Source organism: Neophocaena asiaeorientalis, unplaced genomic scaffold (assembly GCF_003031525.2).
Source record: "Neophocaena asiaeorientalis asiaeorientalis breed wild unplaced genomic scaffold, Neophocaena_asiaeorientalis_V1.1 scaffold212, whole genome shotgun sequence".
Taxonomy (NCBI): domain Eukaryota; kingdom Metazoa; phylum Chordata; class Mammalia; order Artiodactyla; family Phocoenidae; genus Neophocaena; species Neophocaena asiaeorientalis.
In genome coordinates this window covers 957,893-985,158 of record NW_020174046.1, presented here as the reverse complement: position 1 = coordinate 985,158, position 27,266 = coordinate 957,893, and the positions used below count along the sequence as shown (strand labels likewise).

At 33.3% G+C, this 27,266-nt stretch overlaps 1 protein-coding gene across 1 annotated transcript in view; it reads left to right on the top strand.

Annotated features, from left to right (window-relative positions):
- The window catches only part of DACH1 (dachshund family transcription factor 1), a 414,090-nt gene that overhangs the window by 345,603 nt on the left and 41,221 nt on the right, over positions 1 to 27,266 (top strand). Inside the window, exons 7-8 of the mRNA XM_024753964.1 lie at positions 15,129 to 15,280; positions 24,178 to 24,325. Coding sequence (XP_024609732.1) covers positions 15,129 to 15,280; positions 24,178 to 24,325 — 300 coding nt within the window. The remainder of the gene's footprint in view (positions 1 to 15,128; positions 15,281 to 24,177; positions 24,326 to 27,266) is intronic.

Below are 27,266 nucleotides of genomic sequence, written 5' to 3'. Positions count from 1 at the left end.
GAATTTGTTATTCATCTATAAATATTTCTAGAAAGACTAACTTCTAATTTGGCTGATTTGTCAACTGAACCATTTGGCAAAATAAAATATATTCATATTTCAGGGTTACTTTAGTTTCCCAAAAACTCTCTGATGAAATTTAGCCGTTGTGAAAGTAATTTTGTTTGTGAAGGAAATATCTCCCTTTAGAATATCATGATTTTTTGAAGCTGTTGTTATCCTAGGCACTGTATTCAAATCTCTGTGGGGAATTTGTATGCTATACACTAAAAGTTAGGGAACAGATTTTTAGAATACATGATAAGAGAAACAATGAGGACATTATATTTGATGATTCCCAACCAAAAGGAAGAGACTAATATAAATTCTTCCTGTAACTGCTAACCCGGGCCAAGGTCGGTAGGGTCTATATCAGAATCTTAAGGAGTTACCTGTGAGTTTTGAAAATTCATATAAATATAGCATTTTAACTTATCTTTATTATGATAGTTCTTCAAATATAAAGATAGTTATGATAGTTTTTCTAATATAAAATAACATTAAAGGGCAGTGAGAGTTTTTTCATGTTTGTCAAGAGTGTAGGAGTAAAACCTGCACGTTTGGTTTGCTTGTTCAAATGTGAAGCACTTTCTAATAAGGCTGAAGATTTTAATTGTTTTCAAATTTTCCATCAGTATTGTCATTTATGAAACTATGTTTCAATACATATGCTACTTATAATTTCAATACATATGCTACATATGTTAATCTTAAAGTATATGGGACAGAAAGTGTTAGTATTATAGACAATAGCAGTAAAACTTCCAGTTTCTAACTGGATTCCTCATTCTTGTGAAATCTTACTATATAGGAAGGAAGAATAAGTAATGAAGGATAATTTATTATGTCAAATAAACTTATTACTTAATTGCCTAAAGCCTTTGGTGAGAGTTTTTAAAGTAAATTAATAATCTAAATATAGAATAGTTATTGACTAACTAAATATATCAATAGAAGAGTTCTACACACCTGAATACCTGTGTGTACCTAGGTAGTTATATAGCTATGTTCATATGTGTATATAGTCATTTATATGCATATATACATACATATAATATAGTTTTCTTTGAATTTCCTTCAAAAACATTAGATCTTATAGGGTTATTTTACCAATAGTAATAGAATTTATCTAAATCTTTCTTAATGTGCTGTTAAGAAGATTCTTTAACCAATATATATGCTCCAAATTTGAAAATTCTGAGTTAAACAAAATGCACAAAAATAGCCTGAAAGATTAATTTATTTCATTTTGAAATATTTTGAAACATTTTTTTATTTACTATACACATATATATTGAGAGCCTAGTAAGTGCAAGGCACTGCTCAAGGTATAGGGGACACAGTATCATCAATACAGAGAGGAATTTTGTCCTTAAGCAGCTTGCATTTTAATTAGAGGAGAGAAACCATAAATAAATATACAAGAAAATATAGGGTAGCAATAATGCCAGCTTGATTTGAATTGAACAAAACATGTCAGAGGAATGAATAGTAGGATGGTAGGATAAAATAGTTCTACATTCTTATGAGATGTATGTGATTAGAAAGAATGTGCCTTTTCTGCAAGATGATCAGCCACAGACAATCTGCTCCTAAACACCATGGACCACAACCTTGTGTCCAGAGCTCTTGTGATTCTTGCCCCCTTACTTCTCTGATGTCTACACTAGACACTCTCCTCACACTAGGTGGGTCTCAGCCGCACCACCCTTCCTCAGTTCCCATAACACATGTTCTCTTTCTGGCTAAGATTCATCTAACTTGAATGCATACGGTCTTCATGATTTGAAAAAAAGAATCCTCAAAGTGAATCTGAGGCATCCATGCAATTAGACATATAGGATATAAAGTAGATGATAACAGGAAATACTTTGATAGGAAACCATTGCTTGATGGCTTTTTTTTTTTTTTTTTTTCCGGTACGCGGGCCTCTCACTGTTGTGGCCTCTCCCGTTGTGGAGCACAGGCTCCGGACGCGCAGGCTCAGCGGCCTTGGCTCACGGGCCCAGCCGCTCCACGGCATGTGGGATCTTCCTGGACCGGGGCACAAACCCGTGTCCCCTGCATCGGCAGGCGGACTCTCAACCACTGCACCACCAGGGAAGCCTGATGGCTTTTTTTAATTTGAATTTTTAAAGTAATTTTCACTTTTCAAGCAGTTTTTCAAATTAAATTAAAAACAGGTAGTAAAGGAAAACTTATGCAAGATGTCTCATTTCTGTGTCTAATTTCTGACCTTTTCTTGAGCCAACAGCTGTTTTTCTCTTAAACATAACACATTAAAAAGCTAGGAACAACAATTTTATAATTCTGACAATGTCATCTTTTTTCTTTGCTACAAAGAGCAAGTGGTTATAAATTGGAAATCAATTTTTTCAAACTTTCTATAGTAAAGGTCCAGGAATTTGCATTATGCTTTTATGCTCTGAGAGTTGCAAAATAGCAGCTGTGCTGTTCAAGAATAACCTTATCGCAAGGGAAGAATGCTGACAATGATATAAACATACACTCTTAACTTTTTATATTTCCCTAAATCCTAAAAATTAGTGCTCTCCTTTGCACTTGTATATGACTATGTTAGAAAGCAGTTACTTTTAAAGGAAGAAGTCATAAAATCTCAATAGGTAAAAGGGTTATAAATGTCCTATCAAGTTTAACGTCCTATCAATTTCCAGGGAATAGTTTCTATAATATTCCTGACAGGATGCTTCTTAACTTTGCATGGATAGTCTCTGTCATGACAAATTTACTATTTTCCGAAGCGGCCAACAGCTCTTTTAGGTACATGAATCAGATCTTACCGTTTTCTACCCATGCTTACTAGTCCCTTTTCTGCACAGGGTAGCTACAAATATATTAATTTTTTTAATTGGAATTTTAAAATTTAGAACTTTAAATATCATAAATAATTTTTACATGCTAGGTTCACATTTCTCAAAAGACAATCCAAACTGAAAGCATTTTTTATTGTATACCTTTTCATTTGTTCAGATCCAACTAATTTAAAATGTAACCTCAGCAGAAATGCATCTTTATTAATATAAGAACAAAGGACTTAACAAATTAACTAGTTTCGGAAATAAATTGCATCAGATATTCAACCAGTCAATACTAAAAATGTATAACATGCATTGAGGCATTGAGGTTACACAGATAAACAAGATGGCCAGAATTCCTTCTTTCTCCTTTATTTCATGTTAAACACACCTAAGGAAACAAACCTGTGAAGAAGTATGTTTGATTATAATTGTCAATGAATTTGATCATCTGAAATAATCTTGGTAAGATAGTAATTAGTTTTTATGAATGGGAGGGGAAAAATGAATTGGTTCAAGCCATTGAAACTGAAGGTGTAGATAGAGCTTGTAAGTATCATCTCAGGAGACTTTGTACGTTCACGTGCCATGCTCCCGGTCTCAAAATGGTTCGGCAAGGGAGGTGAGAGTGAAGGGACCTATTAGAACACACCTGTGGCTTGGAAGGAGTTCTTGTGCTTAGTAAATTAACAGAAATTAATTTATCTAGATCAGCATGCTGATGTCTAGATTAGGGCAGTGTCCCAGTAGCTTGGTGCATGGTATCTTATCAGAGTAGAGTGGTCACCAAGAACTATGAAAGTTCCCGGTACGAGGATGGAGTGACACTGATGGAGTCAGGAGAGGGTTGGGTCTGCTAGAGAAAGAATGACTTAGAAATCTAGATAAAGTTTTTGTGGTGGAAAGTGAGGCAATATCATGGCTAGGGTCGCATGATGATGAAATTCAGGAGAAGCTAAATTGGAACAAGTGCAGAAGACAATTTGGGACAATAGCCAAGGACTGATTGGAGCTGATCAATGGGTAAGGCATGGCACCTGCTCCTTCTGAAGTAAATCTCTTGGACAATAATTTTTTTTTGTTTGTTTGAAGAATCTTTAAGTACGCCTTGATTTTTTTTACCTCATGAAATGCATGTGTCAATTTAAAAGTGACACTTTCATGGTTAAATATTTCTCACAAGGAGAGTATAGACCTTGTTTGTATGGTGGCATTAGGAAAAGGATTGGAGTGAAATTTACAGAAATTTACCTTGGTGAGCTACTTAAAGTTAGGGTTGGTGTTAAAGGTCTGTTATACTCATGGTTGGAGTTCTCTGGTCCCATATATGGAGAATCTGGAATTTCAGTTCTAAGATATCTTTGCTTCAAACATGAATAATCATAAATGTGACAGTGGAAGTTGTCAATTTGGGGGAATCTTGGCTGCCTAGGGTGACCATTAGGTGGATTTCCAGGGAATAAGTCAGACCTTGCTTAAAAATGAGTGAAATAGCAAATCTCTAAGTTTTCTTTCTACTCTGAGATAAAACAACTGTAGAATTATTTTCTTTTTTGGAGTGTATGTTACTTGTACATATCTGAGCACACATATCAAATACCTTTTTAAAATTCTGATAAATATTTTACATTTTACTCCTTGGATGTTTAAAGAACATAGGCTCTAGAGCAAGACTACTTGGGTTCAAACCCGGCTCCTCTCCTTACTAGCCCAGTTATCTTGGCAAGTTAATTAACTCATTTTTACTTCTATCTACTCAAGTGTAAAATGAGGATAACACTAGTAACAATCTAACAACTATTGTGAGGATTAAATGAGTTAATGCATGCAAAGTGCTCAGAACAATGCTTTGCACGCATAGGAAGCATTCTGTATATGCTAGTTATTTTGATGATACTGGTGATAATCTTTATCATACCAATACCTCTGACTTTTTGAAAGAAGGAGTTAATAGAATCTTTCCTGACTGACCTTACTTTTTTTTTTTTTTTTTTTTTTTTTTTTTTGCGGTACGCGGGCCTCTCACTGCTGTGGCCTCTCCCGTTGCGGAGCCCAGGCTCCGGACGCGCAGCCTCAGCGGCCATGGCTCACGGGCCCAGCCGCTCCGCGGCATGTGGGATCTTCCCGGACCGGAGCACGAACCCGTGTCCCCTGCATCGGCAGGCGGACTCTCAACCACTGCGCCACCAAGGAAGCCCTGACTGACATTACTCTTATGTTAAAAACTTTTTATTATAGAAACTCTCAAACGTGCATAAAATTAGAAAAGGATAATGAACCCCCCATATACCTACCCATCATTCAGCTTTAACAGTGATCGTCTCAAGCCCAGTCTTGCTTCATAAATTCTCCCATCCAACTCCTCCTTTCCCCCAGAGAGTTCTGAAGCCGGTCCCAAACATATTTTATTTAATCAGTTGATGTTTCTTTATTTATTTCTAGTGTGTATCTCTTAAAGATAGGGACTCTTTTCCCTAAATCATAATCATATTATCATTCCTAAAATCCCTTAATATTTATTAAATATCCTGTCAGGTTTCACATTTCACAGATTGTCCTATGTGTACATGTGTTTGTGGGTATGCATATCTTTGGAGTCAAAATATTCTTTTTCCCTGTATTTCCTCCAAATAAAATCCTTTTTTTGTGGGGGGAAAAAAGTCTTTATTGCTAAATAAATAAAGTGATAGTTTTTAGAGTCAATCACTTTTGAACTTGTTTTGTCTGAAAAATGAAATATGTGTACCAAACAATTTCCAAAGATATCTCACACATTCGTAACTTCATGGTAATTTTAGTTCATGTGCAAATCAGGGTTTAAGGAATCCACAATGCCAGAACTATTCAATATTTCAGGGGAATAATTTGAGAATTTTGTTCTGTTGTATTCACTTAGCAATATGATTCATTTTGGGTTAGGAGACTCATAAATGAAATAGAAGTGGGCAGAGGTAACAAGAGAGAGCAGAATATCAAGCCATGGCACACCATGAGGGTGCCCAGTGTTCCTCATCATTTTCTCTTTACTTCTCAAGGAATATTAATTTTGAAAAGGCCTTGGATTTATGTGACAAATTCTCTCCCCACCCCCTGAAAATTCTCAAAGCACATTTCAGAAACTCATTTTTGGCAGATGAAAATTTAAGTAAATTGGCCAAGGTCACAGCACAATAAGGGCAGAGTTATCAAGGCAATGCAGTTTCCTGCTTTTTCCACCATCCATGAAATTAGAGTAACTCCACCCCTTAAAATGAAAGGGTCTACTTTTTTTTCTTTCTGAAATTATAAACCATGATTTGGAAATGTTTTTTTTACCATTAACTCAGACTCTCAAAAGTGGTCTTTTAAGGCTATGAAATGTTTGTGTGTGCATTATTTCAGCTACTACAACTGCATATATTACAACCTATACAATTTGCTTTAAAAGAAGAGTGGCTTTTTTGTTTGAGCTGATTGTCTTTTCATGAGGTATGACATGATGAAGAAGCTATCTGTAGGAACAAAACTAGTTCACTTTCTATGGGCAAGCACAAGCTGTAAAGTAGATTATTAAAGTACACAGAAATAGAAAGTTAGATCAGAAGTGATATTTTACTGTGAGGTCTTCTTTCGGCCTTATAAAATGAGAAAGAACTAACCTTGTTCTATTTCTGAGTCCTGAAAAAAGCCTCCTAGCAGGCATATCACCTTTAATTAGGTTTCTGCTTTTGGGAAGCATTCTACCAGCCCCCTTTCATTTATTTTTAATGATGTTATCACTAACAGGCAAACAGTCCCTTAATAAAACAAAAACAGTTTCTATATAAAGCCTGGTGTACATGTCCTGAGTCAGTCATCTAAAAACAAATGTTATGATTGTTTCCGTTGTGCTCTTAGAACGCTTAATGGCCCTACTGTGCAGATATGCAAAACATCAACCTAGGAAATATAACCGTGTCTGTTATACAGATTTCAATAAATGCTTTCCCATATTCACTTGCAGTATCAGCAGTGAGGTTAAACCTACAGGGTCATGGAAAAGACAGAAAGGTCAATTAAGTGGGTTTTTTCGGCATAAGCTACACCAGCTCCTTCATAAATACTTACAGCTTAAGACTTTAAGAGACAAGCAGGGGTGAAAGCCACCCAAAATGTTTAAATGTTAAATCAGTGTGTGTGTGTGTGTGTGTGTGTGTGTTTAATGTGTGGCACCATTGTATTTTGCCAAGAAATTCCAGTTTGTGGGAGGAAAAAAATCTATGCACAGATACCTGATTATTTTAGTTTCATCTTCTCAATGGCCAAAGGACAATTTTGCTGTCAAAGCCAAGTTTAGAAATTAAAATTAATGTATAGCTTGATTTAGTGTTTCCTCCATACATAGATTTTGAAACACAAATGCAGAATAGACAGAAATTAAAGACTCTCTTTTGAGAATAATGGTAGAAAATATACACTTTCCCCTTAAATATACAAAATTTCTTTAGGACACTTAGTATTCCTGTTTTCCTTGAACTGTTATCCCTGTGTGGTTTCCTCACAACCCTTTCACCTTCCCTGTTTAAATATTTCCCAGTATTCAATGCCCATTTCGAATGCACCTTGCCATGAAAATTTTATTTTTCTTCATTCTGCTGTCAACTTGCATCATCTAAGTATAATCTCTTCTTTTTCTAAATAACCACTGGGTGTCATTTGAATCAATCTTTTGGCACATAACCTTATTAGGATTATAATTGCATGTATTTTTTTATCTTCTTCCTAGGGCTTCCTCCTAACCCAAGGTAGTGTCTATGAAATTGCCTTGTAATCAATAGAGAGGTTTCCCAGTAGAAAGTATTTTTAGTTTTATTCTCCTGGGTGTAGTAAGCAGAGTCTATATCCTTCTCATTTCAGCTTCTGCCTCATCTCATCTCATTCACATATTCTTTCAACAGATATCAATCAGTTCTTACTGTATGTTAGGGAGCTGCAATACATGTTCTATTTCTTCCCTTAAGGAGTGGTCCTGAACTTTTGTCAGCTTCTCAACAGTAAACAACACATGATAGTTGCATATGTGTGTAATAAATACTTTATGCCTTAAATTAGGCAGAACTGTGAGCTTGGTGTATTTCTTAGCACACCTCCATCATCCTGCCAAACATGCACTTACAATGATCTCCTTTGAGTATTAAATCTTCTCGTTTGTTTACCCAAACTTGAAATCCAGAGTTCTAATACTGCTTCCAGTATATCCAAGCAATTAAGTGTTCTTATGCTTTTCAGTCTGTTTCTCCAAAATCTGTACTATTTTCTTTTTGTGTAAGTCAATTTACCCATTTTCTTTAGGACCTGCTACCTGAAGAAAATCAGTAAACTAGTTCATCCGCTTTGGCCCTTTCTCAAGTTATTTCTATCATAGTCAATTTTAACTGTTCACTGAACTAACTCAGGTTTAGTTTATATACGGCAACTGTAATAATATACAGTAGTAATTTTATTATCAACATGATATTTCATCATCACAAGGCTCATTAGAGAGAAATAATATAGAAACCACAGGCTTATGGCTCATGGTACAATATTAGGTTTCCCTCCATGGCACATTGAAGCCAAGTTTACAATAGGAAATTTCGAATAAATTTAGTTATTTCTTAATTATTAATACTTTATATTTATTATCATTTTATATTTCACAAAGCATTTTCATATACATAATCTAATTGGATTTGAACTACAGTCCTTTCAGTCTGTGGTCTTCATTTTAATAAATAGACCAAATGAGTCTCATAGAACATAACAGATGGATTCTTTGCTCAGTTATTTGCTAACACTTGGTAGAACCAGGACTTAAACTCACCCCTTCTGAATCTAGCCTGGGTTACTTCTCATTTTACTGTAACCGTATCACATTATGGTAACGATTTTATGTAAAAAAATGGAGTAATTTTAAATCGAATTTGGAAGGTGGGCTTAAAATTTTAAATATGAGAACGGACTTAGTTTGTGATATTCCTGGATATCTTATAAGAATTGGAATAGATACATGAAAGTTTGTGACCAGTTTTTGATTTAAGATACATTGTGGCATCAGAATTATTAGTTCCTATTGTCAAATTAAATCCAGAGTGTCTCGAGTAGGAATGAACCATGGTTGAGGTGTGACTGAGCTCAATTTAAACGACTGTGTTTTACATTTGAATGTAAGTTTCAAAAATTTTTAAACACCAATACTTAATTTTTAAAAATTATTCATGCCTCTACTCCAGTTGGACAATGTGGCTGATGAGTTTCCAAAAACACCAGTAAACTTAACTTTATATACAATTGTATGGGAATTTATCAAAATGACCAAGAAAAATTTTTATTTCTATAAATAACTATTCACTTCTCTATAGACAGTACCATATTCTCCAGAATTTTTGTCAACATGTTTTTTTACTTTACCAGTATAGAAATATAAAAGTTTCATGCAAACTTTCAGATCACTTGTAAACATTAAATATGGAAATTTTTCCATTTTAATACTGCTGCTATCTACTTCACATTAATATGAATAAATGTGAATTCCCTTGGAATGTATTGTTTTCTAAAAGGGAATATTTTTCTACTTGGACCTTATGATATAATAAAAGATATCAGAGACAAAGATACACACACACACACACACACACACACACACACACACAAACTTGAAAATGAATATATAATTCAAACCCAAAGGGATTAGTTATGAAAATAACATATTAACAGGAAAGAAAACATTTTCAAAGTAGAGGCTCATTACTTTTTCAAACAACATTGTTCCTTAGGATATCCTGCTAAATTGTTATGTGTGATAAGATGGGATGGAAAAAAGCCTGTCTTACAGCGGCATCAATCTTAGTGATAGTCATTTATTGATAAGTGACTTAAAATATGAGTAGAATCATGAGATGAAATGATGAAAAGAATGAAATATCATTTTTTCATACTTTATTGATTTTGGAGTTTTAAAATATTTTCTTCTCTTTTTTACTTTCTCTTTATATTGTCCTTTATGTTCTAATTGATGTTAATTGATTATGTGTTGTTATAATTGTCATAATTATATTTGTAGTAATTATTAAGATGTTAATCAGTAGCTTTTTCTGGTCAAAAGATGAAATCATTTGTTAGTTTATAATATGTGCTGTTCTGTTTTCCTTTAGAAAATCACTGTAGTTCCCTAGAACTAAATTAAAATACAAGAATACTTTAAAGTTAATAACCACTCTTTCTTAGGACTTTAAAAACAACAAGAACTCTTTAGAGAATTGGCATAACTACTGACCCCTACGGTTGTGGAGTATTTAAAAAGATTATGCCCTAGTTAATGCAGCTTTCAAAAGTGCTTACTTTATTCCTAGGAAGATGTACCCATCATTACATCAGTCCTCAGTGTTGTGAATGACTGTCTTATAAATTTTTCAAATTTTATTAGAATTTATCAGATTGTCTAATTTGATAAAATGAAGCAAGATAATTTGACTCCTTATAAAATAGAGTTTGTAAACCTAAGTATAATCAATAGCTTTCTCTGAAATTTCATGTTTGTGTGACTCATTCTTTTTCAGATGTTAACGAGATATCCATAACTCTTTGGAATTTGTAATTAAGATATTGAAATTCAGATGCCAAATTGATGCACTATCACCCTCCAATCAATATAAGTGAAATTTCCACCTAACTAATTTTTATGATTTCTTAAAATCATAAAAATAGTAATAGAGTAATAGAGAATGTGTAATTTTAGATTTGAGTGATACTAGAGTTTGTCTCATTCAACCTGCTAGTTTTTTAAAATTGAGGAAATTGAAGCCTGAAGAAGTTGTCCCATATCCAAAGTAGCTGTTACTAACTGAACACTGAATTATTTTCATTATACATCCCAATGTATTCAGAAAGTAGTGTGCACAGTTTTAGTTATCTATAGCTGTGGAACAAATTGCACTAAAACTTAGTGGCTTAAACCATCATACATTTAAAATCTCATGATTTCTGTGAATCAAAAATCTGGGTACAACTTAGCTGAATACCTCTGGTTTAAGGTCTCAAGAGTTTGCAGTTATGCCATCAGCGTGGCTTGCAGCCTCATCTAAAGGATTGACTGGGCACGGAGAATCTTTCAAGCCAACTCATGTGGTTTTTGGTAGCCCTGTCTCTTGTCCTTTGTCCCTGAGCAGGGCTGTCTCATGACATTACAGCTGGTTCCTCCATGGCAGGAAATATAAGGAAAGGGAGAGAGAGAGAGATGGAAACAGACTTTCTACAGCTGAGTCCTGGAGGTGACATCCCATCACATTTGCTTTATTCTGTTTGTTAGGTCTAACTCAGACTAAGGGAAAGGTTCTATACGGGATGTGAATAACAGCAGGGAGGAATCATCAGAGGCCATCCTGTAGGCTACTATACACCTGCCACCTGCTCAGAGAAAATACTTCCCCAGTACTTGTCAAGTAAATTAAAATACTTATTTATTAATTAAGTCTTTATAGTAAAATGTCTCAGGTAATGGAATTGGAATATGGACTCTTGGTTGAACAATAGTATTCTATATATGTTATTCTTTCTGATTTTATACTGTGATTATGAAAAAGTATGCCCTTGTACTTATGAAATATGCAGTGAAGTCTTAAAGATTAAAGAGGGAAGATGGTTCAGACATACATACACATGCACAGAGCAAGAGATGGACAGAGACAGAGAAATAATTAAAGACCAAATATGGCAAAATGTAAACAATTTAAACAATTTGAGGAAGGAATTAAATTTGTTTCTAAGGGCTGGTTTAATAAATTACCACAATAAAACAATAGAAATTCATTTTAAATTACCACAATAAAACAATAGAAATTTATTTTCTCATAGTTCTGGAGACCAGGGGTCTAAAATCAAGGTATCAGCATGATGAGCTCCCTCCAAGAGACGAAAAAGGAGAAACTGTTCTTTACCTCTTCTAGCTTCTGGTGGTCGTCAACATTCCTTGACTATGGCCCCCAAATTCCAATCTTTGTCTCCATCTCCACTTTGCCTCCTCCTCTTCTCTGTGGCCCTCTTCTGTGTCTCAAATTTCCCTCTGCCTTTCTCTTATAAGGGCACTTGTCATTGGATTTAGGGCCTATCCTACATCAGGATGATCTCATCTCAAGATCCTTAACTTAATCACACCTGCAAAAACCCTCTTTCCAAATAAGCTAGAATTACTGGGATCCAGGGATTGGACATGGACTTATAGTGGGGGCCAGGGGGCTACCATTCAATACACTACAGAAGTATATAGGGATTCTTTGTTCAATTCTTGCAACTTCTCCATAAGTTTACAATTATTTAAAAGCATAGTATCAAAGCACAAAAAACAGAGATTACACTGTCAAATGCCATAATAATTCAAAGAGAATAGCATCTGACAAGCTAACTTTCTTTTACAGATAAAACTTTAAAAAATGTACAGATATATCAAGCTGCAATAGGTGTTTTGTGAATTTGTGCTTCATCATCATTCATTGTTTGAAGTCAGTGGAGATTATGTGATGTCAAAACACTCTTCCACGTTGTCTGGCTTCTCAAACTTTTGCTTTAATCTTCGTAAGGCATTTAGGATATCAAAGGTCACTTTTATTTCAAAAGGAATAACTGTGTTCCCAATTTTACTATTTTTGTAGGAAGACTGAGACTTTCTATGATGTTAATTGCCACAAGATGACAACTTTTTCTCAGACAGTAGGGTCTTGAAGCCAAAGGAATATTTTTGTTTTGTTCGATCTTTGATTAATTTGTCTCCTTTTCAAATATGTTTATTGATCTTAAGAATCACTCTTTTTTCATTTCTTTATAGCTGTCATTGTGCCCTAAATTTGATTGAGTGAAAGTGGCTTAATGCAGTATCTCAACCATATAAAATGATAAATAAATGAATCTAATCACATACCATACTACATGATAGTCTGTTCACACTTACCTGAAGCCGTAAGGACAAAGATGAGTATTCCACTGAAGCAACTGCAGAAAAAAAAAAAAAAATGACATTCACACACACACCCCACATATTCCTACACATAAACAAGGAACAATTTTAACCCTACATTGGGAAAAAATTGGAGTAGCTAACAGAATAATGATGGAAGACAAAATGTTTTACTAACTATAAGAATTAGCTACTTTACAATTGGAATCTCTCACTAGGGTCTAGATGAGCTCTTAAGACTTGCAAGTTGTATTTGTTAACATCACTTCTCCAGTTTCTAGTACATTGTTTAAGTAGATATTGGTAATATTAAGTAAATACATATATAAATGTATATATCATGAGTGATTAATGGATTAACTCACACAATAGCCAAACGTAGTCAAGCATAAATGTATTGGTTAAGTCAAGTAGTCATGGGAATTATGGAACTTATAATCAAATGTGTGTGTGTGTGTATACATACATTTGATGCTTTTTGCTTGGACAACCTTTAAGAATTGTGTAGTTATAGACTCTAATGCTGAAAGCAAACTCAGGTGGTCGTCTGGTTCTATGCCTTTCTTCAAGAGACAAGCAATTATTATCCCCATGATCTATTAAGCCACACTTTCTTTAGCATGTGACAGCTAAGGTGATGCTGATCAAAAAATATAGCTCTTTATTCTTAAACAATTTCACATGCACATAGAGTTTAACAAGCGCCTTTGCAGAGCTATCATGAGAAAACGCTAGCAGCCTTGGTCTGGAGGAGTAATTTATGACAGCTAGGTAAATGGTGTCCAAGATCACCTTGATCATATTAGCCACGTAGTAGCCCTACCCCTGCACTGGCAGGCTTTCTTTAACCCTGGTGACAAGAGTGATTAAAAAAAATAAAGAACACAATGAGTCCTACGCAGGCTGCTAACTCTGTTTCTTCTTCTAGTACCTGCTGCCTCAGATCATCTGTCAGTAAGTTAACAGAGGAGGGAGTGGAAGGAGAAACTGCTAAGGAATGAGTGAGTGTGTATGAGAGCAGGGTAGTTAACAGAAGGCCTTGTATCCGTCACTCCCCTCCCCAGCCTTTCTTCCCTTTTGGTTCATTAACTAGAAATGTGGAAATGTGAGGGAGATGAATTTAACTTGTCCTGACATTAGTCAGAGATAGAGAAGTGCGGCAACTTCCAGAATATTTCTGCCCCAGAGAGAGGGAATTGGAAAAGGTGTTGTGTGGTTAGGTGTTGCAATGAAAAATAAAGAAATGATTCAGGAGAACAGTGGAATCAAATTATAAGCATAAAGGTAAGTGTGCTGAAGTTTTTAGCCACTTGCAAAATTAAGAGATATTATCAGGACTGTGCAAATATATTGCTCTAATTTTCCTGGGGTGAAATATGAAAATATTTACAAAATTGAGAATCCCGCCCTGAATAAAATTTTCTCTGTGATATAATAGACTAAAATAAACCATAATAAGTATCTATTTTAAAATGTTTAAATAATAAAAAACTGAATAAGAAGATTTCACCGTGAGAGTAAAAAGAATTTGTATCTGGGCATTATTCTAAGTTGCTTACAATGTTGGAGAATGTTCAATAAGCAAAGTAAAGGTTAATTTATCTTAGAAGGTTTTATATTTGATTTTTGAAATGTTTTGAGAGTTGTATATTATTACCCTTTCTTTAGACCCCTTTTTCATGTTTAAAAAACTAGTTTTTCAATATGAGGTGAGAGGTATTCAGGGCCAAAAGAATTAGATCTTTAGTTTTCATGATATTTAATTATTCAATTATAATTGAGAAAGAATATATTTGATTCCAGTTTTTATTTTAGTCGTGGAATTAAAGGTTTTAATTGTATATTCACTTGTAGATTTCTTAAGAATATATTTGAACAAATCATTGATATATAGGAAGGGTTAATTGAGAAAGAGACACTAATATACATAGCATTTCTCCTATATGAAGCTCTAGAAATACCCTATTGTCAATCCGAACAGAACAAACTAAAATGAGATAATTGGGAAGGTGCCCATAAAGTCAGCCTGAATATATTATCACAACTATATATGAGATAATATTTGTTTTAAAAAGATTCTATGGCACTGTAAACTCAGTCTCATTAGAGACTGCATTTAAGAGGCTTATAAAGTTACTCATTAATGTTATCTTGTTGTATCTCCACAGCTTTTTCATTAAAGAAAATTCAGCAGAAAGCATTTTCTCCTGATAGCAGGAACCAATTTGCAATAAATGTTCTGGAAACCACTAGGGAAGCCATTACTGAGGTCTAATAAAAACAGACAAGCGTAACTTGTTCTATATTTTTGTTTCAATCACATACAGATGAGACCCCGCTTTCCACACCAACTGCAAGAGACAGCCTTGACAAACTTTCTCTAACTGGGCACGGACAACCACTACCTCCAGGATTCCCATCTCCTTTTCTGTTTCCTGATGGATTGTCTTCCATAGAGACCCTTCTGACTAACATACAGGTAGGACTTTTTCACAGTCTGGGAGAAAGGAACGTGGAAGGCTCAGTTGTCTATTTTTCCCAAATTCATACTATTCCAGCTTAATCCATTCTTGAGATTGACTGAACCACGGTATTGAAATTTTTCTAGCAATTTAAGATTTTAAACTTATTACACAAATCAAATTGATTAGAAATACTCAAATATGTATATATTACACACATTAATATACACATATTAAGGTGTATACACCTTAATGAAAACTTAGATGCAAATGACCTAGGCCTTTTAAAAACTATTCTGCCTAAATGCCTTCCTTATTGCCAATTAATGGGAGGAATCTAACTGTTTAAGTTTGTCTGATGTACTAAATGACAGTATACCAGTGCTAATAAATATTTAGCTATTTTTAAACTGCTGGCATTTCGGTGAGGAAATGATATGTTTAGTCATTCAAATATGTCTAAAGTAAAAGAATCCAAAAAATCTCTTCTTTCATAAATAAGTTTATTTCAGTTAATAGAGTTTCTTCAAAGAATAGACTTCAAAAAGCCATACAAAACTTTCCACGGGTTTCCTATGTAGTCTTCAGGATGTATATTTTACGTACAGTACATTATGAATCAAAAATACTTACAGTTAGCAATAACATAGAGCATGGAGCCAAAATAATAAGAGTGTTTGGGATAAAAGAAAGCATAATTTTCTTGCCCACACATGAAGTGGTCATGTGGACCCCAGATGGAGATTTTTGCCATCTACTTCAACACACTTGGAATAGCTAGTAGTAAGCATACGCTTACAGATACTGTGCTGGTAATTTTTTTTTTTTTAATCTTTGCTCAAGCACTCGATCCTTAGTGATATTTTTCTGTACACATTTCCTACCATATTAAACTTTCTCCCAGTAGAAATGTAATTAATTTTATTTACTCCTCCAAGGACATAACAGAAGGCCTTTAATGTAACATATCTTCTCATCTATTAATATGGCATTTTTAATACTAACGTAATTAGAGTCTCCAGAACTGTATTCAACTTTAAGGCTTTATATCTCAGTAATTGAAATAAATCATCAGTCTAGCCTAAATGTAATCAAGGCTAAATAATTGATTATATTTTAGAATAAACATAAAACTTATTTTTTTCAAAATTTGGCCCATATTATTGTTTTCCAAGGTAGAGTTTTTAATGAATTTCTCCTTTGTCAAATTAAATGCTTTCAGAAAATATCCCTCAACGTTTTAAAATGGACACTCTGAGAAGTAAGGGAACAGTTTATTTTCTTATGTATATAACCCCATATGAAGCTAAGCATTTAACTTAAATTTCTCCATTTAGGTGTCTGTATCTTCACTAACTAAAACCTCTTTAACCAGGAAAGTGGTAATTTAATTTCAATTTCAGCAGAGAAAACATTTCTGTGTAAACATTCACTAGTATAGACCAGCTTGCTCATCTGAAGAGTGGGTTTACACAGGGACCCTTGCATTGTGTGTGAAAACCACATCACTAAGTCAAATTCTGTCAGTTTGAGAGTGTTTTTCCACCCATCCCTGGCCAGTAATACCCAGACTGGAAATATCTGCATCACCTCAAATTGGAATTATTTCTTTAAAGAAAAAAAAAAGGAAACTTCAGTTTTAAAATTTTAGACAAATAATTTATTTTATTGAATATATCTCTAGATTTAATATACTCTCTAAGCTTCCAACCAGCCTTGAGAGGGTATATTTTAGGAAGAGTTGATGATAGGATGATGATCAAGGCAAACTAAGTTATTTATTTCTAGTCCCAAATCATAGGAAACTGTGTCTGATAAAGTTAGAACACCTACAATAAGAATACTTCATTTAAAATAAATTGTGCTTGTTCACTTCAGTCTTGCATATATATAAGTATGTATATATATATGTAGATATTATATATTTATATGTATGGATTTAATACCTATATACATGTATATGTGCATGCACATATGTGTACATAAGGTAAAATAAAGATGAAAAATCTTATTGAGTTCCATGCACAGTAATACAAACACACAATACATACATACATACATATATACATGTATATATATATATATATATATATATATATATATATATATATATATATATATATATATATATATATATATATATATATATATATATATATATATATATATATATATATATATATATATATATATATATATATACATGTATATATATATATATATATATATATATATATACACACACATTAGACACACATACTGGATTTACGTTCAGTAATGGCTTCACATTGTTTTGCAAAAGGTCATAGATGCTAGCTCTTTTATTATTGTCACATATATTGAGTTATAGTAATATCCTAGGAATGGTATAGAATGTTTAAACAGTCATGACCCTGGCTTATGGGGCATACAGTATAAATGTGTTTGCTGTCCAAATTCTAATTTGGGTAATTACATTCTGTCTACCTCAATTTCCTCTGCAATTTCAATTATATATAATGGGGTTCTCTGCTTTCTGTTTCAAATGGTAACACTCTTTTGGCGTGGTAAGTTTAAAGCTCCATATTTCCTTTGAAGGTATTTTATCACAATGACAATGAAAAAGAATTGAGTTAAAAATGTTTATATTTTTTTACATCATACAATTTCATGTTTGAAAATAAAGGTTTTTTATGTATATTTGTTATTGTAATTAAACCCAAGACATTGGGTTATATTTAAATTTAGTGCACATAGACTCTAGTTTTCCTTAAAGTTAATGACCAAACATCTCTTCAGAATAATTTAAGGAGTTATTGTTCTAATATTCAATAAGTTAATTTCATGATATTCTATAATTTGATAATTTTCAATTTTAAAATTTGTAATGATTACTACAGATGTCCTTTCCATAATGTGTTATCAGAATTGAATTTTCATAAATGTTATTTCTTAGTGCTTTAAAAGAGGGCCTGTGGAAAAATACTGTAGACTAGTATTTTAAAATATATATGTACTATATATAGTATAGAAAATACATATTTTATATATATCAATAGTATAGAAAAATATATGTAGTATAGAAAATATATATATATATTATTATATACCTTTAGGCACTAGATTTTTGCTACCTTCTAGAACTATACTGTTCTTTCTTAAAATTTGAGTGTTTCAGAAATTAAAAGTAATGAAGGATAAAGATATCTTCAGTAAAAGACAGCAATTTCACTTTAGTGAGAGATATGGATTCATTCTAGATTTTGCTTTTTAGGATTTTTAAAAATGTATTTTATATGGAATTTTATTTTATTTTTTTCAATGCGGGTAGTCTTTCATTATGGCTTCCTTAATCAAACACATCTGTGGAGAACTCCCTGTGAGATTATAGGTGAGGAAAGTAGAATTTTAGTGTCAATTTACTGGATGTGACACCTTCAATCATTGACTACCATTTGAACAAACTGAAAGGAGAATTTACCTACTTACTCAATCTGAGCTTTCATGCTGTAAAGAATAACTGGGATCTATTTGTACATAGGACCAGGAACAAATGATTTACATTGTTTATCCTATTTACAGAATTATTTTAAATGACTTACAAATATTAAAATAAGAATAGGTAAATAAGTAAAGAGTAGAAAGGTAAAATAAGGTAGAGAATATAAAGTTTAGTTAGGGGTGAAGTTAGCACTAAAGATATATGCCATAAGGGGAGAGAGGATAGGAGTTTGGGTCAGTATGGTTTGTCTATGTGGTGGTATTAAACAAACAAGGAAGACCTAAAAGGGATGTTAAAACCACAATGCATGGCAGTCCCAGATTGGTTCATTATGGTCTAATAAATAAACATAATCTAAATGTTGTATTTAAGAAGTATTCGTTACTTCTATATTTAAGGGAAGACAGTGAAAAATAATTTTACCAGGGCTTCCCTGGTGGCGCAGTGGTTGAGAGTCCGCCTGCCGATGTAGGGGACACGGGTTTGTGCCCCGGTCCGGGAAGATCCCACATGCCGCGGAGCAGCTGGGCCCGTGAGCCATGGCCGCTGAGCCTGCGCGTCCGGAGCCTGTTGCTCCGCACCGGGAGAGGCCACAACAGTGAGAGGCCTGTGTACCGCAAAAAAAAAAAAAAATTGACCAAATATTCTGATTATACATATTCCAGTCTTTACATTTGAATGTCATGCCAGTAATGTTATAATTTACACATTTCAAAGAAATTAATCATTTTTCATTTGCATCATCAATACATATTTTTAACAGAGTCAGATAAGAGAATTAGAAGGAAACTTTTTGAAAAGGTAAACAACAAAATAGGAAACTGGCTTCAAGATATGGGTAGACTAGAATCAGATATATTGGTCTTACATTATATCTTTTTATCTTTAATCATAATAATATATTAATCTTCTCCCCTTTTTTCCCATTACCAACTTGTGAAAAGAGATCATATAAAAAAAACAGTAAAATATAGCCAGTATTTTTAACCCAGTTTACTATAATGAAGACAGTAGCATTAACCTCTTAAAAATCTGGACTCTATATTGTATTTACTAATTTATATTGTATACAACAACAATAATAATAACATAAATAGTAAAAACTAATATTTACTGAGTAATCTTAATGAGTCCTTATACAGGAAAAATACTCCTGTATAAGTCTCCTCTACTCTACTCCAACACTACTTAACTTCTGACACTTCTGATCAAGAAATGTCTGGTAGTTTTTCCCACACCAAGCAATTCTGCAACCCCAGCTGGGTGCCCTACAATTTAACTCAATTCTGGCACTATCTACCTAGAGATAGCATCAGATCTCACAGGTTAAGAGTTCAGTCCCACAAGACTGCACTCCTTGCCCCCATTTCCATTGTCAATTTTAAGTCCAGATTATAACCTGTGCTTGTGACCAACCAGCTACAGATTGGAGGTTCCCACCACCCCCCGCCATGAGTTCAATTAATTTGTTAGAGCAGCTCACAGAACTTAGGAAGATGTTTTACTTACTAAATACCCAGTTTATTATGAAAGATGAGAAAACCAAGGTCAAGAAGGAGCAGATGACTTGTCCAATATAACTCAGGAGCAGCCAGATAGAAGAGATGCATAGGGCAAGGTATGTGGGATGAGGCATAGAGCTTCTGTGCCCTCTGCACATGCCACCCAGCCAGTACCCCCACATGCTGACCAATCCAGAAGCTCTCTGAACCTCACCCATCCTTTAGGGGCTTTCCAAAAGTCTACTTAGTAACAGAAACTCAGGTGTAGTTGCACGGGGCTTATTGTGAATAACAGACGACCCATTTCACCTCTGTTGCTCTTATCACTTAGGAAATTCTACCCATTGTAGGATCTCTAGACACCAGTATCCAGTGTAGGATACCTAGAAGTGCTTCTGATGGAGAGGTCATTGTTAATCGACTTCGGAGAACAGTAACCATAACATTAAACCAAGTATAGCTATAACTTTTGTCACAAGAGCTGTGAAAATGTGTTAGTTGATACTGTGCTATCATATATTTTTTCTGTCTATAAAAGTTCCTGGTTTCAAGGCACTCTATTCCTTCTCATCCTGGAAAGAAACAAAAGAAAAAAAAAGTTAAATAAGCTAGGGATTTCTGATCCAGGCTTAGTCAGCTTACTAGTTTGGGATCTTGGATAAGTCACCTCTTCCTTCTGGACCTTGGTTTTCTAATATTTAAAAGGTTTTAGTTAGAATAGGTGATGGCTAAAAATCTCCTCCAACTAAGTTATTTACTTTCATTAGAAGCAACAAATTATTGAGCACAAATTTTGGCACGTGTTTCAGTGACATTCATGGAACCTTACATGTCATCTGATTCTGAAATAAATGTGTACAAAATACAAATATGGATTAAGTAAGCTTTTCTTCCTCTAGGATCTAACTAGCAAATTAAGAAATGTTTCTTTTATATCAGTATATCTTGTAGTTCCCTTATACAAACAGATATTTGTACTTCCTAGGCTATAGAAATAGTTGAGATATTGCTAGATTAATCAGTGTCCTTAAATATATATATATGTATATTATATATATAATAGACTCATTCTCTGAAAATTATGGAAAAATTTAATTTACATGGTAGATCATTTCAGAAAACAAAAATGTTTGTGTATTATGACAACCATTATGCCTGACCTATAGAAAAGAAATTTGAGGTCAAACAACTGCTGTGTCATAGAGTAAGCTTAAAATGCATTTCTTCACAACTGTCATGGTCCAACTTCAACATCATGAGAACTGACCTCCCCTTGGAAGCAAATTCACGTTTTAAGCCCCGTGTATTTTACTGTCATCGTAGAATTTTCTTGATACTGCATGACCACATGAGACCCAGCATTTAGTGTGACCTTTTGCATATGATCTACCTGGAAAACTTACAGAAGTCACAAAAATCTGAAAGTACTATTATCGTTGATGGTTAAAATGGTGTCCCAGTGATTTGTAGATGTTGTGAACACTACTTGCTATTGCTTTTCCCAGCTCCCTGCTGCACTGAAATTTAATCGGTTTTCTGTATTTTTTGCAGCAGAGCGGTCACAGGCAATACCATATTTTTTGCATATGCCTCTGTTTGACTCTAGTGAAGATTTTTATTCACACTGGATTCCTGATGTGCACTGATTTAAAGTCTAAAAATGAAACTTAATTTTATACAGCTTATAAGTATTCCCTAGATGGTATTGGATCCTATAAGCTAGTATTTTTCAGACATGATCAGCAGGAATAGGTAATATATTACCATTAGTGACATTAGCAGCAACAGTAACAAAAGGAAAGAGTAAATATAAATGTTCTTAGCAACTTCATACTTTACAACAAATATTAATATAAAATTACAAAAATTAGAGTTGCAGCTTAACATTATTCAACATGTTTATTCATAATGATTGTTTCATATTTTAAAAATGCTAAAATATTGTGTTTTGTCAGCCAAGAACAATAATAGTTTAATAGTAATTTATTTTAAACAGCTACTGATAATACAACCAATCAACACATTAAGTGGTGCCAACATTGGCATCTTGCTAAATAATATCTAGACATTGCACAGAGAGTACATCTTTCAAAGATAAGTCAACAAGAGCAATCAGAGCAGAAAATTAGAATTTGGTATCTTAGAATTAAAATACAGCAAAACTAAAGTTTTAATTGGGGTGATCTAAAAGGGCACTTGATGTAATGATCTCTTTTATTTGTTACTAATTGTTTGTTTCTGATGAAGAAGAAACATACACAGGAATGTTACTGAATTAAGATGGCAGTTTTCTTAGCAGCTATGTTTTGTTGCTAAAAACAAAATAGTAGGGAGGGATGAACTGCCACATAGAAATTCTCTGGTTTGTTTCATATCACAAGAATTAATCCATAAAACTCAAGGTCAGTAACAACAAATATGAAATAATTTATATGTGCTTGAAAGGAGACTAAAAATGGCTTGTGACAATGCTACATCAGTGGGCTGAGCTGAAGGTACATTCCTATTGCACTAATAAGTCAAGCTGGAGTTAAAATTCCTGAATCAAACTGTTTGTGGTGTCTCCTGCAAAGGGGTCACATTCTAGAATATATCTACAATTGACACTAACTTCCATTTCATTTCTAATTTCAATTGAAAAATTCAGCTGCTGATGTTCACAAACCAAAGCAAAACATCTTCTTCAAAACAGCATTTTGTATTGCTGAGTTGATAAGGATGGAAATTTTAGCTCCAATTTTTACTAATAAGTTTACTAATAATTTTCTAAAGCATCTTAGAAGAGAACACATGCAGAATGCTTTGTATATGTTTTACATATTCTCATAATCTCATTTTCAAAAACCTGAGAATACTACTAATTTTTTAAAATAGAATACAGTCAAATTACATATATATGACTTTATGTTATATAAATAAATATAGTTTGCCTTCACCGTATGCTCTTGAATTATTATATATACTGTCAAATAGTCCCCTAAAAGTTATCCTCTGTTTATAGCCATTTTGATTGCCTTTTTAAAAATAATGCACTATTAAGCCACTAAGTTTTGGATCCCTTACACATATTATGTAGCTCGAGAAAAATATACCAGTATTATAATTTCTATTCATCAAAATTTAAAAAGTTACTCTATGGTAGGCACTCTCTGGGTTTTAGGGACGTAGTACCCAATGAGAGAAAATGTCCCTGCCTCAGAGAGCTTACCTTTCAGTGGAGAAGATGCAACATAACGCACTAAATGAATAAATATATGACAAAATTACATAATAATGCTATGAAGAATTTTAAGGAGGGAATAAGCAGGTGAGTTTGGAGGGCTGTTCCAGATAGGATGGGAAGAGAAGGCCTTTCTTGAGTGGTGACGGAACAAACGTGTGATGAATGAAGGATGAGCCTTGCAAACTTGGGAGGAAAAGCATTCAGGAGGGTATCAGAAAGACCCAAGTCCCTGGTGCAGAAACAAATCAGTGCCTTTAGAAACGAAAGGCCTCTGGTGTCGCATATAATCTCAGTAGGGAGTAGTAGAAAATGAGCCCTGAGAGATAGGTGGGTACTGCCAGCATCACGTGGGCTTATATAAACTATGTCAGATAATTACACGTGGAACAGCTCCAGTCTAATTTTCTCCACAGTATTTATTTCTTAGACACGCTTATGTGCTACCCTCATATAGTTTTAAATCTAGATATTCTAATTAGAAGCAGTTGAACCTGCATGCCAAAAATATTTGTCTTTCTAAAATAATTTAATTAAATTTAGATTTTTTTTCTTTAGTTATATTATTTGTCCTAGTGTGTACAGAGTGACTGCACAACAGGAGCCAAAGAATTTGATAAGTGGGTTGTTCTCTTTTAAAATACTTTAAAGTAATGAATGAAATGTGCTTCATACCAAAATATTACAATTCTGAATACCTTCTTTGTACAGGGGCTCTTGAAAGTTGCCATAGATAATGCCAGAGCTCAAGAAAAACAGGTTCAACTTGAAAAAACAGAATTGAAGATGGATTTTTTAAGGGAAAGAGAATTAAGGGAAACACTTGAGAAGCAGTTGGCGATGGAACAAAAGAATAGAGGTATTTTCAAACTTCCAACTAAGTCTAATACTTTATGTCAAATATTCAACGTAACAATACTATGTTTCGTGATTTACTGTGAGACCGTAACTTTTTTGTTTTTACTTTTAGCTAAATTTTAGAGCAGGATTTGAATCCTGTGCTTACTGTGCTTCTTAATCTCCAAAGTACATTGTTTCTCTTCTGTTCATACCTCAAGGGGTTGAAATATATCAATTATATCATTAATCACATAATTTTTATTGCTTACAGCATTTAACAAATTCATAATTTTAAGATAAGAAGGTGCTCTGATAAGGTGACAGCCATGAAGAAAAATTTTATATTCATTCACAATTGCCCTTTGAAAAACTTAAAGTCATAAAGCTAAACTAGAAAATACTGATTATTCAGGCAAAGCAGATTTAGTAAGATATTTATCAACTGAAATGGGAGACTGATGAATATCTGAACAAATGACCAAAGTTGAGTGTTTGTATAATTTTCTTTCTGAATGCTTCATTTTTCTCCAACAAGGTCAAATACACATCAGAGTAGAAACTGATATGAATTTTTATTGGGTAAAAATAATGATATTATCAATCTATGATCTGCTTTTTACACACTTTACAGTGCATGTATAGATAATTTTGAAGGTCATTCATATTTATGTGTTTATTTTATGTATGAAATCGAAGAGTATTTTCTTTACAACCACTTCCCGTTTGTCTCAGCTCTAAGGTTCTCCTCAGTATTCTAGAAGGGGGAGCTCCTTTTCTCTCATTTAATAAGTACCCATTATAAATACTCCACACTTTCTCCTTTGATATGTTTGACATGGTCATTTCAAAATCATTCTTTCTGTTTTGCTTTCAAAACTGGCAGGACTTAAAGGTTTTTCATTAGTTACTATGAAGAAACAGCTAGTGGGTCCTGGGATGAGGCTGATTTGGGAAACTGTCACCCCAGGTGTATAGCACTGTTCTAAATAATGTGATTTCGCATAGATTTAGATACTAGAGTAATCAGAACAAGATAAACATTGATAGCAGGATATGTTCTAAGTGAACATGGTTCATTCTGTGGAACCATCTTCCATGAGATAGCCATGTCTTGATTTTGTTCTCACTTGGAGAAGTGTTTTTTTTTTTGAAGACTTAAAAGCAGACCCTTGAATTCCTAAAGTAACCTTTTGGTTACTTGAGAGACTTTCAGAATTTTGTTGGTTCACAACTGTTGGAAGATTTACATTCTGTTTTATTCCTTTAACCACTAGAGGTATAGGGCAAAATGTTTCACAGATCACATCATGCACCTCCCATTTAATTAACTATGAACAACAAATTAAGAGTAATAACTATCAGTAATTATCTATTATGAGTGTGTCTATTGAAGCAGCATATTACCCTGAAGAGAGAACATGGCAATCCCATTTGCTTCAGTCACACAGGAGGAAGCAGTGAGCGGTCTATGGCAAGGTGCTGGATATTGAGCTTTCAGTGCCATGGGAGTACACAATCCAAATAAATAATTCAGAGATTACTGTTTCTTTTTAAAGGGACTTATAAACAATCATCTTTGGAAAAGGAAAGAATAGGCAAGTAATTTTGTTAAGATAAGCATATGATTTTCACACTATTAAATAAAGGAAATTATTTATTTGAAACCAGTTTTGTTTTTCTTATAAGACTGTACTCAATGTACATTTTGATAAAATACAGTTTCTGTTAATATATAATACCAACAACAATAAACTAGACAAGTTAATGGTCTGCCATCTTAATAATAATGATTATAAAAATGGGATTTGTGTAAATTAGAAATTGAAAGTAAAACTCTTACATGAGCCATTATTACCTTATTTTATATTTTGAGTAAATATTGTGCTAAATAACAAATGTTCTTTAATCTGTAGTAAGTAATCATATAATAAACTTGGAATGATTACTTCTTGTGACTAACTCTACCAGAAGGATTTTCTAACACTGATTCTGTCACATTCACATCCACAATGTTTATCAACTATCCAAGAGAAAATTATTTCAAAGAAAGGACTTTTATGATTTCCATATGCTGATTGCTTACTTTATATATAGTATAAAAGTTAAAACAATGATCAATTATTGTATGTATGAAAGTACAGTTAACGTACATTTTGTGAGGAATATTTGTTATTATTTATTGATTACATGTTATATACAAATATGTAAATTGTCCAGTAGGAGAAAAATTCATCATAGTTAACTTTTTATATCATAAGCTACTTTTTTATATAAGTAGCAGTGAAGTTTTATACTCATCAGATTCCTGCAGAGTAAAAGTAAAACTTTCTTGAAATATGTTATAGTGCATATATATTTACTATGAAGAAATTATTAATATCTCTAAGAAAATTGCAATAGCTTCATCCAAAAATATCTGCTTATATGTGTTAACAATAATTAAGATTATTTAGCTCCTCATATACAGTAATATTTGTTGCATTTTCTAAAATTTCAAGAAAGAGTTATTAAAAATTTTGCTGGTGCAACATTTTTGTAAAGCATTTATAGGGGAAATGCTCCATTTACTACTCAAAATTGATGCTTCATAAAGAGATAGGAGTCATAAAGTTTTGCACTATTCAGACTACTTTGTGTTAGTCTGATTCCAGGGCAGAGACTAAGCCACAAAATTTACTTAATCAGTCTTCCTTTATTAGTGAATAGAAATATCTATTAAAATTAGTTTCCCATTAAATCTGCCTCCACATATGACAATTAGAGTCAATCTTGTAATAGTTCAAAGCTAAATAAAAATTGGCCTCCTTAGATATTTTACTTAGATTTATTTTAGGTAAAAGTGGTTTGCTGTTTTTAAACTTCCTCTGCATAGACAGATGCAGTCCAGCAAGGAAAAAAAAAAAAAGAAGAACATTACATAAAACACAGACCATTTGTGGAAATTTGATCATTGCAAAAAA